General features: G+C 34.3%; 1 protein-coding gene across 1 annotated transcript; it reads left to right on the top strand.

The window, feature by feature from the left end:
- Window positions 1-12,551: 12,551 nt before the first annotated feature.
- LOC132758896 (E3 ubiquitin-protein ligase TRIM31-like) lies at window positions 12,552-13,073 on the top strand. Its single transcript, XM_060750605.1, has one exon. It carries the CDS (start codon window positions 12,552-12,554, stop codon window positions 13,071-13,073), a length of 522 nt encoding a protein of 173 aa, XP_060606588.1.
- Window positions 13,074-15,605: the final 2,532 nt, after the last annotated feature.

Below are 15,605 nucleotides of genomic sequence, written 5' to 3'. Positions count from 1 at the left end.
GTATAAAACCCAAATATATTGTTGAGATTCATTTTTACAATTTTGAAAGCCATTATTGTTCGTGTCAGATATTGTTTTGCTCACAATCATTGTTATATGACATATGAGTTTAAATCTGAATGTATTATGTCCATGAAATATGTTGTTTGTATAAGACCAAAATATATTTTTGAGATTCATTTTTACAATTTTGAAAGCCATTATTGGTCTAGTTTGTTTTTGCATAACACATAACGCTATTGTTAGTATTTATTGTTATTAATAGTGATTTGTCTAAGTGGATGTCGAAGTATGTATGTTATTCCATGCCAGTTCATGTTTGAATGAAACTTTTTGTCCAGATAGAAGATTTCAAACTGTTACTTTTCTGATTTTTAGCTTTTACAACAATATTATATTTCCCATTTTTGGTGCTAAGAAATACTGCAACATGTGCTGAATAATAGCTATTGTCAAACATTGTTTTTATGCTCCCCGAAAAATTTCGGGGGAGCATATAGTCATCGGGTTGTCTGTCCGTCTGTCTGTACGTACATACGAACCCGAATTCGTGTCCAGCCCATAACTTTGTTATTTCAAGTTGGATTTTAAAACTATTTCACAGAAATGATCACCATATTGAGACGACGTGTCGCCCGCAACATTTAGGTGGCTACCTTGAAGTTCAAGGTCACACCGTGACCTTGAACAAAAATTGTGTCCGGCCAATATCTTGGTTATTTGATGTCGGATTTTACAACTATTTCACAGAAATGATCACCATATTGAGGCGATGTGTTGCACACACCATTTGGGTCAATACCTTGAAGGTCAAGGTCGCAACATGACATTGAAGCAAAATGGTGTCCAGCCCATAAATTCGTTATTTGAAGTCGGATTTTACAACTATTTCACCGAAATGATCACCATATTGAGATGATTTGTCACACGCAACATTTGGGTCATTACCTTGAAGGTCAAGGTCACATGATGACCTTGAAGCAAAAATGTGTCTGGCCCATAGCGTCGTTATTTGAAGTGTGATTTTACAACTATTTTGGAATTATCAGACTTTGAACATTGTCTGGGACATAACCCTGAAACTTCAAAAGATATACTTTTCTGTGTCCAAATCCTAGTCGGGGGAGGATCACCCTGGTTCAATAGGCTCTTGTTTTAATTGATTATTAAGTAATATGAACAATGCATGATAGCATCATAACTAAAGAGTGGAAATTTATGAAAGTCAAATATGTAAAGAATCAGTTGCTAATAAAATGTGTGTAAAATTTATCTCTTTTTTTAACTGGGGAATTAATTTCTTTATTTTACAAATTTATCAAATTTCATTTTATTCTACTGATATGTTTGTAATATTTCTTTTATTTTCTATAGAAAAAATGTGTTAAACCAATATGTATTTGTTTTCTTATAATTCAGCTAGTTTTAATTATTCCAATGTTTGAAAAAAATTGTTCGCCAGAACTTTACCAAAATGTTCGCCAAAATATCGCCAGAACATATTTGCTGAAACTGGCAAATATGCAAATGAAGTTTGCCGCAGTGTTACCAAAAGCTTCTGGCGAACCTCCGCAAACTTACTATGCAAATGAAGTTTGCTGCAAATTTGCCGCAAACTTTTGGCGAACATCTGCAAACTTTTACCATGCAAATGAGGTTTGCGGTAAATTTGCCGCAAACAGAAGCTACCGCCCCCTATAGTTTGCGGCAAATTTGCCGCTAACCTCATTAGTTGCGGCAAATTTGCCGCAAACCTCATTTGCATGGTAAATAATTGCTGAAAGCAGTTTACCGCAAACTCACCGCAATGTTTGCGGCAAACTTGCCGCAATGTTCACCAGAGAGCCTTTTTTTTGGTAAGGGATGTATTGTTTATATGTGTCAGATGACAGCAACGCTGTGTGTTAGATTACTTTCGGTTCAGAAAATTCATTTGTTTACCATCAAAACTCATATGTTTACCATAGGAACCATATATAGATAGAAAGCAAATTAAACAAAGGTAAAGAAAAAATTGTCCGTTTCTGAACAAAAAATCGAATAAATAAATACAAAGTCTTTTTAAAAGGTCCCTTCTTCAAGTTCATTTAAAAGGGGAATAATTTGGTTGGATTTTAGACAGGGAACAGGGTGTTATCTTTCATAGCTAGGGAATATGGCCGACTGAAATTATGCAAGCAAGTTTGTAAGTGACTGGATTAGAAGTCTTCGACTCTAACCCGTAAAGGTGTGCATGTTAGATCGTCTAGAATTTGAAACCCTAGCTTGCATGTTCTTAAGTCTGAAATTTTGTGATAAATTTGTAGACACTACTATTTCAAAATATGCATTTTAAAATGCACCAGACGCCGCCATTGTTCTCCCTGGAGGGGGATCAAACCCAAGACACCCGGCCAAAATGTCTGGGTTCGTCTCTGTAAGTAATATTTTGTTAGCCGGGCACTTACAAACTTGCTTGCATAATTTCAGTCGGCCATATTCCCTAGCTATGAAAGATAACACCCTGTTCCCTGTCTAAAATCCAACCAAATTATTCCCCTTTTAAATGAACTTGAAGAAGGGACCTTTTAAAAAGACTTTGTATTTATTTATTCGATTTTTTGTTCAGAAACGGACAATTTTTTCTTTACCTTTGTTTAATTTGCTTTCTATCTATATATGGTTCCTATGGTAAACATATGAGTTTTGATGGTAAACAAATGAATTTTCTGAACCGAAAGTAATCTAACACACAGCGTTGCTGTCATCTGACACATATAAACAATACATTAAATCGGTAAGAATATTGAGATATTTGTTTGACTATCAGTTATTAATATAGAAAACAACTATGTGTAGTTTTTGTGTATTGTTTTAATGTGTTTGTCTGATATTTTAGTTGTAAATACCATGTACGCTTAGTGTCGCTTCATAGCAACCGAGTTTAAAACGTGAGCGGTAACTGAACGAGATATGGCAAAGCGCATGCTCGCGCACTGACTTCCGCTCTATCAAAATACTGCATATACGTATAGCGAAAGTTCGTAAGTGCCGGGTTGCACGGGTGCAAACCCGGGTCAAAGTATGATGAATGTTGGGCGGCGGACGGGCGTGGAAAATTTTCGTAACAGTTTTCTTAGCAATTCCTTATCACAGCCTCTTGATATTTGGTATACATCATCAACACGTGGTCCCATAAGGTGTGTTTCAATTTCAGGATTGTCGCACATCCACCTCCTGTTTACCGACTTAATAAATGTTTCGACATTAATGGATAATGGTAGGAAATTTTCGTAACAGTTTTCTTAGCAACTTTTAATCACAACCTCTTGATATTTGGTATACAGCATAAACACGTGATCCCATAAGGCGGGTTTCAATTTCGGGACTGTCGCTCATCACTTTAGTTCATGTTTACCGACTTAGTTAAATTCTCGACATTAATGGTCAATGGTATGACATTTTCGTAACAGTTTTCTTAGCAACTACCTGTCACAGCCTCTTGATATTTGGTAGTGGTCCCATATGGAGGGCTGTCGCTAATCCACTTCCTGTTTACCGACTTAGTTAAATTCTCGACATTCATAGTCAATGGTAGACAATTTTCGTAACATCACAGTCTCATGATATTTTGGTAGGCAATTTCTGCCTTTGACCCATTTTTTTATGTATTGGGTATTATTTGTTACATTACTAATGTCTTGATATTAATATTACATTAACCGATGTATTGGTTTACTAATGTTTTTTTTATCATAACATTAACTTATGTATTGTATATTATTTTGAGAAAATTGTTAAATTGCTTTGGTACGTTCTTGCATTGTATTTCATTTTGTATTACTACAATTTGTTGTTCATAAAATATAAACTTTGATGTTACAAGTAATGATCTTTTACTGCAAATAATAACATTTTGACACAGATTAAAATTAATTTATACTTGAAATATTAACGATATGCATGTTAATAATATGAATGACATCATTTGAACATGAAACACCAATTAATATGTTATTTTCTTTTAATTAATCTGAATGCGTTAGAAGACCCTTTTTATATACATTAAAGCGACCTTCAGCTTTTATTTTTTGCTGGAAAAACATTTTGTTTTTGTTTTTTAAACCACAAGCAGGGATAAGACGTTTCTTTCTGATGTTATCCACTACCGCTACCCCCTTCCCCCAGTCCTTGTTACAACCCCCAAAAATATGATTAAAAGTCAATTTCCACATTTAGTATTCATAACAACCATAATATAATACCATTTTTATACCTCTCAAAAGTTTTAGTTATACCAGAGACATAGATAACATCTATAATTGAGCCGCGCCATGACAAAATTAACATAATGGGTTTGCGACCTGCATGGATCCAGACCAGTTTGCGCATGCGCGTAGTCTGATCAGGATCCAAGCTGTTCGCCTACAAACTCTATGACAAGTAGAGAAACTGATTGCGAACAGCATGGATCCTGATCAGACTGCGCGGATGCGTAGGCTAGTCTGGACCCATGCTGGTCGCAAATCCATTATGTTGGTTTTGTTATGGCGCGGCACATATGTTATTTACATCTCTTGTTATACAAAGGGGGTAGCAACTACGGTATACCATTAGGGCCATCGTAGTTATACTTTATAATATACAGTGCGATAGTGCGATGACGACAATACGACAATGCAGTGACGACAATGCGTTAGCGATAATGCGATGACGACAGTACGATAATGCGATAGTGCGATGGCGACGTCAAAGCATTTGAAAAAAATCAAATTGCCTTTTTAACTTATATGAACATTGATCCTCAAGAAATTAGCCAGGACATGGAACACATAGTAAGGTCGTAATAAATAAATGTACATAAATGATACTTCAATACTAGTTTAAAAAAAACAACTTTAGTCAAGCGCAATTTCATAAGTATCAAATTCAACGTTTATAGCCACCTTTATAGACGGTTAAATATTTGATATTTTACATATTGAGTATTGTGTTTTGTTCGAAGATTTTTTTAAAGAACACATTAACATAGGTTTAAAAAGTTGGAGTGGATGTGCCATTTTTGATTCTGTAAAAACGGAGTCTACATAGAGTACATGTGTTAAGATAAGATTTAAAATATGTTAACAGAAATACGGGTAGTAATTTGTGTCTAAAAGTCATTTTGTAAATTGTATATGGTACAAAGTACATGTATAAACATTTATTTAATAATATCTTGAAACAAGATTATATGCCAAAGAAATCCTCTAAATCTTAAAAAGGTTCTTAGTATTATATATATAAAAGTGTTATAATGATACAAAGCCTAAAACAACAACAACAACAACAACAACAACAACAACAAAAAAATAAATAAAAAACAACAACAAATAAAACGTGTGAAGCAAAGGGTCATCCATAAGATATAATAAAATTAGCATCAATGCACATTGTTTTTACATTATTTTTGTTATTTGGTCATATGATCATTTAAAGTAGGTTTATATTACCATTACAATCTTAATATGATTAAATGTGCAATAAAAGCATCTTTATGCTCAAATTATCAAATTCACTGAATCATCATATATTAAAACTTCGAAATAACGTTAACACTCTATATTATAGTTTACTCTCTCTTATGTCGAGAGTAAATCAATTATTCTCTAATCTACTATAGCAAGAAACAACAACAAATACATAGGAATAACGCTTAATATTTGGAAAGAGGGTATTACGTCCGGAAAATAAAATAATTGAATCTCTTAAACAAATTATCAGTAAAAGAATGATGTTACCCAGATACCATGCTAGTGAAGTACGTAGATCCAAAAATAGTTGCTTTGTTTCTGCCTTGAACATATATATCCTTTGGATCATTAAACAAAAGTATTTCACAAACAAATTGCTTAAGATTTGATGTTTCCCCAAAAATCATCGGGAAAAACGGGCTCGAAGGCCAGTAAGGGGCTACTAATGTACCATTAGCTTTAGAATATAATAAATTGTTTAAAGCCTTTGGTATCAAATAAACTGGAGGAACGATTAAGAAAGTCATCGTTAGGTTGTATCGAAGTTTCCCAAAATTCTAAAGCAAGTTTAATCGACCTTTAACTGAATAATCAGAAATGTTAATACTACTTTCTGTATATATACACAAAATATCTCGTGATTACAAAAATGTGAAAAATCAGAGTGCAAATTATCCAAAAAAAACAATAATTATCATATTCAAAAGAAGAGTCTTGTAATTCATTGTTTATTAATCTTGACTTCCTGCTTGTCACATTCAGGTGCTCTTGACTCTGTTGAGGTACCCATGGGTATTGTATATGGACCGGTTCTGACATGTGTACATCCAGATGCGATGTGTCCCAACTGCCAACACTTGAAGCAAACGACTGTTGAGAGAAGTTTTTGTTGCTATTAGGATCCGCCAGCCATGGCCAATATAGATTCTGGTGTTCGGCGAAAGCTACGAAAATTAAACTGAGAGCTTTGGTTAGAATAAGTAGACAATTTTGCCTTTTCGATACGAGCTTTGACCCAGTCGTCGGCTTTAGGAATTCTTTTATCGTCATCAGAATCGCTAGCCACATCCAATTTCTCATACTCTTGAATGGTGACCCAACCGGAAGGAGAATGGTCAGCAATTCTGATCAGTTTATTTCTACTTTTAATAAGATGCTTTGCTTCAGAAATATACTCAAGAGATTTGCCTGCATTACTTAGCGAAATAGCCTTATCAATACTGTCGAGCATATCATCAAGTTCACAATTGAATTGACACTGTTTATTGTTAGATAAACCCTTTAAAGTAACAGAAGAATCTTTTCTAACCTTATTTCTTGTAGCTTCTGCAATCGACTCTGTATCAGTCTGAACGCTCCTCTTGAAGTCGTTGAATTTAGAATCAAAATAATTCTTCAGTTCGTCAACAATTTCTGCTCTTTGTGACGATTCTCCACGTGGCTACGTGGCTGAGAATACCGATTTTCTTCATCACTCATAATTTCGTATTTAAACAGGTTATTTAAGTACCACTAAATGCAAGCGTCGAGTAAAGAAAAACCGCGAAAACACTATATCACAGTGTCAAGGGTATACGCATCATTTTTCCGCGTACCGCCGATAATTTATCATCCTGCGCGCAACACCGTATCATTCTTACGTAATCTTCTGAAAAGTGCAAGAGGTCAATTCAAAAATGACAAAATTTCTTACTAATATTGATTTTATTTTGAGAGTTTGCATACATCACGGAAGTTTTGAATGATTCATCTATGTGTGCAAAACATTTTGCAACAATATTTGTCTATTATAACCTGAAACTAATGAAAACACTTTTATACGTGTGAAACAATTGTGTTCTTGATGCGAACATTTTTCATCCTTTTCCGAAAGTAAAGCTGTCGGAAGAAGTATCATATGTCAAATTATCACAAAAAGCATTGGCCCGAGCTGATAACATACCAATTTTATACAAATAATGCAAAATAATGTTGTAAAATCAAGAAAACGTTGATAAACATGGTACCGCATCATGCAGAACCATGGCACCGCTTCTTTTTGCGCGGTAATACTGCATACATATACTTTAAAATATGTTTAACCGGTTTTTTGTTGTTGTTTTTTTTTTGTTGTGGGGGGGGGGGGTATTGTTATTTTTTTTTTAATGTAGGATTGACAAGAAGAGGTAGATGTTGGTTATCGGTTAGGGTAAGCGGGGCAGTGGATTACCCGGGCCTGGAAGCTATATGGATCTATATAGTTTTTTTTAAAGATAATTTCTTGTTAAAATTCTATGCTTTCGTAGCAGTTGCATTTTATGTCTGTTGTGAAGTTAAACTTTTCTTTGGACAAGGGAATTGCATAATATTTGCAGATATCAGTAATTGAAATTTTTGTCTAATTCGTTAATACAACACACAAGCAAGTCAAAGCTCATATTTCTAAAATAGTATTTCTTTTTTACATTTGGATTTTAGTTACTTTTTGACTGGGCACGTAACGCCTTTTCGTCTTGTCGCAATACGACAAAGCACCAAAAGGTGCGTTGTCACGCTGTCGTCTTGTTGCCCTTTTTCTAGCGCGGCACGCCAAACGGCGCGTTGTCGTGCGGCGTGTTGTCGGGATGTCACATTGTCGCTCGGTTCAAATTGAAGGATTGGCATATAAGCCAGCGAAAGGGCGACATCGCGCCGCACAAAAACGCACATTTTGGTGTGCCGCGCTAGAGACAGGACCACAAGACGACAGTTCGCCGTTTGGCGCTTTGTCGTGTTGTCGCTAGCGCAAACTAGACGCGCAAAAGCGTACCAAATCAGTCACCATAATGTGCTTGAGTTATCCTCCCTGTATTATTATACGACTATAATCCTCCGCCCCCACCAGCAAAGCTATTCAAAAAGTGTATTCTCACGTCTGTAAGATATTGTGGCTGATTTGGTACATTGCGCGTTGCGTTGTCGATAGCAACTTTTTGTCTTGTTGATAGCAACAACACGACAAAGCCCCAAATGGCATATTGTCGCGCTCATGTCTTGTCGTCCTGTCTGTAACGAAGCCCTAACCAAACGGCGCGTTGTCATGCAGCGTGTCATGCGGCGTGTTGTCGCGATGTCGCCCTGTCCCTTGGCTTATATTAAGCCAATCCTTCGATTTGAACCGAGCGACAATTTGACATCGCGACAACACGCCGCACGACAACGTGCCGTTTGGAGTACATCGTTAGCGACAGGACAAGACGAAAATCCGACAACGCGCCGTTTGGCTAGCGCCTACACGACGCACAAAAGTGTGCCAAATCAGCCACAATAGTAAGATAACTGTTACTTTCGACATGGATTTAGTGCAGTTGAAATATACGGTGTCCTTCTTGGGACAATTAAAGAACTGCTATTGACATGCTCGATTTTTTCGTAAAGTTTTGTCCGCCTTTCTGTATTTATATAGATAAAGTAGCACATACTGCAAGTGCAGGAAAATTACTATTATTATTTTTTTTTATTTAAAAATTGATAAGCAAATGTTTTTTGTTTGTTTTTTTTTCTCTTAAATTTGATGTCGAATTCTATTTGCTACTTTGTTTTTGTATCCGCCTTAATATTTGTAATTGCTCATGTGTATAGTGTTTAAACATGTTTTCGTTTCTATATCTTATAATGCTTAAGGGAAGGACAGTTACTAATGTTGCTAGAACTTGTTGTTCAACCCTTTTGCCCTTTGTTTAAAAATGTTGTTTTGTGGAAATAATGTTATAAATTGTATTCAAAGAGCAATAAAATATTATTAAACTAAAAGATAAAGTAGCAAGATTTTACATTCTCACAAAATACTTTTTGCGCCATTCAACATTGAATTCACTTAAACTAGAGATTAAGTCAATCTTAACAGGCGATATTTCACTGTCTCAAACAGGACACTATAGAAACCGATGGAAAGTAGTGCTCATCTCATGAGAATATTTAGTTTATCGAGAAATTGGATGGCCATTTCCAGAACCAAAGTAACTGTTGATTTTAGCATCGACGAAACTAACATTGTTCGTTGGAAGATGGTACAAAACAGTTTTTTTATATCGTCTGACATTCTATAAAAAACAACATTAACTTGACATTAACTGTACCCACATTCTGTTACAGCCATTGAAACATTGTTTATCATAAATGAAAGTGAATTGTGTCCGATTGACTAAGTGCACGAAAGTTCCGTGCGAATACAATTTACCTACACCTTTCACTGCCCAAAGCTTATAAAAGCCTTGCAAATATTTTCTATAGTTTTATATTTTCAACGTGAACATACATAGATCTATTTATAATTAAATGTGTTTATTAATTTATCGGTTCTTTACAACTAAACGTCGTATAAGTCAGATACAGTTACTCGTATTTTCTTCAAAATTGTCTTCTTATGTCTGTAAGAAGACAATATTGAAGGAAAACGCGTACTGTATCCATTACATATTTGTGTCGGCATGCTTGTATTTCTCCTTTTTGTTCCAGTTATTGATAGACTATTATAAAACTTAAAGATAACTTTAAGCACAACAATTTAAGATTTTTGCCGTTTCAGTTTTGAAGTCTCGGCTTCGATTCCTTACTCTTCCAATGTATTTACTCAAATTCTTTAGTTAAAACAATATTTTATTTATGAACATTTCATTTACATGATGATTGACAAATATTTAATTGCACGGATTGAGTAGGAAGCTTGAATTTTTTTAGAATTCTCTCCGTAAGCACGATCTCAAAGAGTATGTATAAAATGGTAACAATATATATGCATATTTGTGTTAAATATACATAACATTTTCACTATAAACTTGTTTCTTTACATGCATGATAAAGTCAGCAATTTGCACTCAGGTCGTTCTAATCGACCGAAAGACTTCAGATTCTTTCGAATGTGACCGTGGTCCAATGTGTTTACACCGGACACACAAAGAACCAGGTTTGCTTCTAGAACTGACTAGTATTTATGCATTTTCCCCCAGTTTGTAATTAATATATATACATCTACATGCTTCGCCCAGATGGGCAACAATAAATAAATACAAATAAAATTATTCACCATTAGGTTATTGATCATGACGCGGTGCAAGTCTAGTGCAAATGTATACGGTGCCACAATTTTCGGTGCGGACCCATGATGCGGTACCCAAGAACTCGGTCAGTTGTCACGCTTTTATGACTTTTTTAAAGAAATTAAAATAGCTTAAATTTGTGTGCACTATTTTTTGTATGCATATCTTTGATGCTTACAGTTATATCAAATAAATATTTTGATTGACAATATAATTTTCTCCTTTTAAAAGTTTTCCAAATGGTCATTTTCCCCAAGCCAGCTCTAGCTGTTTTCATTAAAACAAAGAAATCGTACAAGTCTTTGATAAAAACTAGGTAAAGACATAAGCTTCAATGATCATGATATTCCGTAGACCCACTTTTATGAATACATTTACTTCAAAAGGGTGACTTTCAGGTCGTTTTCTATCATGCATGTTGTGTTTCAGTGTTTGTTTTGTCTAAAATGATACGGTGCTGGACGCAGGATGATAAATTATCGACGGTACGCGGAAAAATGATGCGTATACCCTTGACACCGTGTATATATATACCCCACTAACCCACGAAATACACGTGCACCGTTAAAAGAAAATATTTAAGGTATCACTCCATATTTAACTTAAGGTACAGAAACCATACATAAACACTCATTCAAGCTATATCCGATACAAGAATAATTTCATATAGTAGCAGTCAAAACACAATATTGACTTAAAATTATTGGTATGTCTTCAGTCAAATTTTAAATAATATTATAATAAACTGAAAGTCGGGTGTTTTATATACATAACTATTGTAATAACTGACTTGTTATGACATATTTTATCTCTTAACAAAATTGGACTGTATTTTATATAAGTTAAATAATGACCTGCCATGTTTTAACCTATATTGAGTTGCATTCTATATTAACAAGGTAAATTCTGCTAATTAGTCCACCTCATAATCAAAGATGAGACAAATAATACTATAAAGATGCACATTTTGTTTGAAAACCTATATTTTTTTACCCTTTAATAACGAGCTTTTATTGGCAGAGGTGTCACTATTGGCAGATTTTAAAAGTTGATATCATGTGATGTTTTAATATGCATTTTAATATGTACTGTATTTGCATATATGAGCCGCGTCACGACGAAACCAACATAGTGTGTTTGCGAACAGCATTGATCCAGACCAGCCTGCGAATCTGCACAGTCTGATCAGGATCCTTACCAACTCTATTACAAGTAGAGAAACTGATAGCAAACAGCATAGATCCTTATCAGACTGCGCGCATGCGCAGGCTGGTCTGGATGCGAACGCCCTATGTTGGTTTTGTCGTTACGCGGCTCATATATGTGTATGTACTTCATATACACACACATATATATGCCCATAACATAACAGAATATAGTTTTAATTGATTAAATATGTAAAATATCTTTAGTCTCTTGTAATTCTACTCAAAGAATAGCTATGTACAATGTAATGTTTATCTTTTATGTTGAAATATATGTAACTGTACACAGATGAGACTATAAATAAATAAATAATATAATACGTAAAATAAAGACGACAATTATCGAGTTGAAATTGTTGAAACAGTTAAAAAGTAATCCCTGGTCTATAGAGAGGGTGAGAGAGACTAGGCAAAATTTAAGGGTACTAAATTTCCCCCTTTAGAGGCGATTACTATCGCGTATTTACTAGCGAAATTTTGTGGACGAAATAGAACACCGTGCACAACCCATAATATCATAATGGTACGACCGAATAATGAACATGGAAATTTAACTTCCGCGTCCAAAGTTGACGTGTTTAGCAACGAAATGTAAACATTCGACAGATAACGTTTGGATCGGAATAATATATTATGACTTACATGATCATTGTTTAGTTAAATCAGTTTAAAATCCGGACTTGTTTCATTGAAATATCTAAGTTTGTGAAGTCGCTGAATATTGACCTCAAGATTAAAATGTATGTACATGTATATATGTAATTTCTCAAATAGGGACAATATAATCGTTACACAAAATGGCGGATAGTGGAAGTAAAATAGGAGAGGATGATAAAGTTCCCGGTCGTGTGAAGGGAAACTTGTGTCAACCATGTTTAAGTAAGGATAAGCAAAATGTAGCTGACAAGTTTTGTTCAACTTGTAATGAATTTCAATGTAATGATTGTTCAAATGTACACAACGTGCTCGCCATCTTAAAAAACCATAAACTGGTGGGCGTGAAAGAAGCTAATGCTTCAACTACTTTGTTTGAAATGGAGAACTTAGATTTATGTGATCAACATCAAAAACTTTTTGAATTCTTCTGTGAAGATGAAAAGAAGCTTTGCTGCAGTACTTGTGCTATTGTAAATCACCGAAAATGTCACAGCGTTGTAGAAATTGAGAAGATTGCCGGAAAAATACATCACCAATTTCTACCCTTAGGGGAGAAATTAAAGGAAGCTAAAGAAAGCTGCTTGAGAGCGTTGCGAGACATATTTTGCTCTTCAAAAGATCAACTTGCTGAAGATATAAAAGAAAATACATGTAAAGATTAGACAAATGCGAGACGAAGTAATCAGAAATATTTGACGATTTAGAAGATTCCATCGCCAAGAGAGCTAAAAATTATTCAGAGAGCAACATTCGAGAATCTGTCAAAGAAACAAACACAAAACAAGAAACATTTGGCTGATGTTACATCGTGCTTAGAGACGATTGAAAGTATTTTCAAAAATGGAACTCCAGTACAGAAATATATAGCGGAACATAAAATGGAGAGTAACGTCAATACTCTCTGCAGAAACACCAAAGAAGAATGTCAGAACTTAGAGACGGTAAACATATCTTTTCATTTTGACGAAACATTAAAACTGCCGCCATTGCAAATTACTGAATATGTTCCAGGACAATTATTATTAAAATCTACTCGTCAGGGAGATGTTAATTCTGTTAATAAGGCGATGAAATTAACACCAATTTCTGCTATTTCTTTGAAGAAGACGGGAGATGATATCAATGAAACGTTATATTCTGGTGTAGATTTTCTACCTGATGGTAGACTGGTGGCTGTAGATAACATAAACAAGAAATGTTTAGTGTACAATGAGAAAGCTTGAGAAAGTAGGATCATACCAGCTATCTTACCACCCATTATCTGTTGCTGTAATATCTGAGAAGGAAGTAGCGATTACACGCGGTATAGGATACAAAAATAGAATTTCTACATGTTAGCCAAATGTAATGAAATAAGGTCTAGTAAGATATGTAACGTGAACACGAAATATTACTCTATATGTTTGAAAAAGATGATAGACAGTTTGTAGTAGGGACTTTTTTGATGAACCAAGACCTGTTCGTATTGTATCATTGACAGGAGAGGAGCGTGATTTTAGTGTTAACTTTCCAAACAAGACATATCCTATAGACACTAGCGCTTAGTACTTACATAAAGAGCAGTGACAAAGTGGTGATAACAGATAAAGACGAGCATAACTGTCTACATATATGATATCAAGACAGGCACAAGAAGTCGTAGTGAAAGGATGAACCAGATACAAAGAACCACGGGTGGTCCGACAGTTGGCCCCCTCTGATACTATCCTGGGTTTTGTAAATGTTGAAAACAAACACCATTGTACAGATATCACAAACAGGTCAGATATTATCATCGTACAAGTTAGATATGACATATCCATGGACAGTGTGTGTCTCGCGTGATAAATCTTTTCTTGTTGTTGCAAATAACTGTCCTGGATATATGAAAATGCAGAAATTCAAAATATCATGTTAGTAACACAATCTTCTGTTTCACATAGAATTAACACACCCATGCAAAGTTATTAAAGAATGAAACAAGAATTTATCGGTTACATCTGATGGGTCGATCATGGAATAATACTTACGTTCTAGCATCGAAGTAGCTGTTCATAAAGAAGACATTCAAATAGAACAATATGCTGAGAAAAAGTGTGCTAACAAATATGAAGTTAATTTATGCTATGACAGACATATTTAACAGCGCTAACATCAGGTGCAAATAATTCAATATTAATCATTCCAATGATTTCAATTGATATATTAATTTATTTCATTTTAGGCACACGTGCGTTAAATTTGAATGTCATCTATCAATCGACAGATTGTACTTTTCACGTGCAGACTCAATCGAATACAGTTTGCAAGTTTCATGCAATTTTATTGGGATTTTTGTTTCCGAAGACTTTTTTATTTAGCACGGCATACATGTAAAGTAGTTATGTTGTGTACCATAGTTATCTTATTTGTTTTAATCATCACATAATGTTGACTATACAATTATGCATTTGTTTGTATATATAATTTTTTTTTGGTTCAAGGATTAGTGATCTAATGTCACTACTCGTAGATTCTTTAAATACTATTAACCCTAATACCCTGCCTGACCTGAAAGTGATTAGCCTTTGCCACCAGTATACAGCTAAGCCAGCATGTACATTCGAGCATTTTCTATTCTAATACTGAAATATTTAACACTTCAAATGGACTGTACCAAAAAATGCGAATCTTTTTCACAAATTAAGCAGGTACAGGATTAATAACAAGATAGTTGATAAGATAAAATTTACATCAGTTTCTTGGCTTTAGGCTTGACTCTTTTATTATAAAATATATCATAATATAGTAGATATGTAAAGAATTATTGTTAGCCATTGCATGAAAATTATGTTAGAAAATGTATATATTTTAATGTGTCTTATTATATACCTTATATCATGTTCTCCAAGATGAATAAATATAACTATCCGCAGTTATAGTATTTGTGTTTTATATCTTGATCTAAATATCATATACTATTCCTTCCGTAAATATTCAAAAGGGAAGAAAATAAAAAAAGCGTAACGTAAGAAATATATTCCCTTGGTGTATCGTGACATTGTTATATAAATGCAGATTTTAAAACAAATGTTAAGTGCGTTTTAGGTCAAATTAAATAGATCAATCCATCGTATTTTCTCTTCAGAATGATTTTCAAATGATCAATATTGTCAAACACAAACAATGCTTAAAGTGCAATTAATTGATACTTGAATTAACGAATTCACGATTTC

This window comes from Ruditapes philippinarum, unplaced genomic scaffold, assembly GCF_026571515.1.
Source record: "Ruditapes philippinarum isolate M1 unplaced genomic scaffold, ASM2657151v2 ctg1180_1_1_1_1, whole genome shotgun sequence".
NCBI classification, from domain to species: domain Eukaryota; kingdom Metazoa; phylum Mollusca; class Bivalvia; order Venerida; family Veneridae; genus Ruditapes; species Ruditapes philippinarum.
The sequence above is the reverse complement of the archived record's forward strand: the minus strand, read 5'-3'. Positions and strand labels throughout refer to the sequence as shown.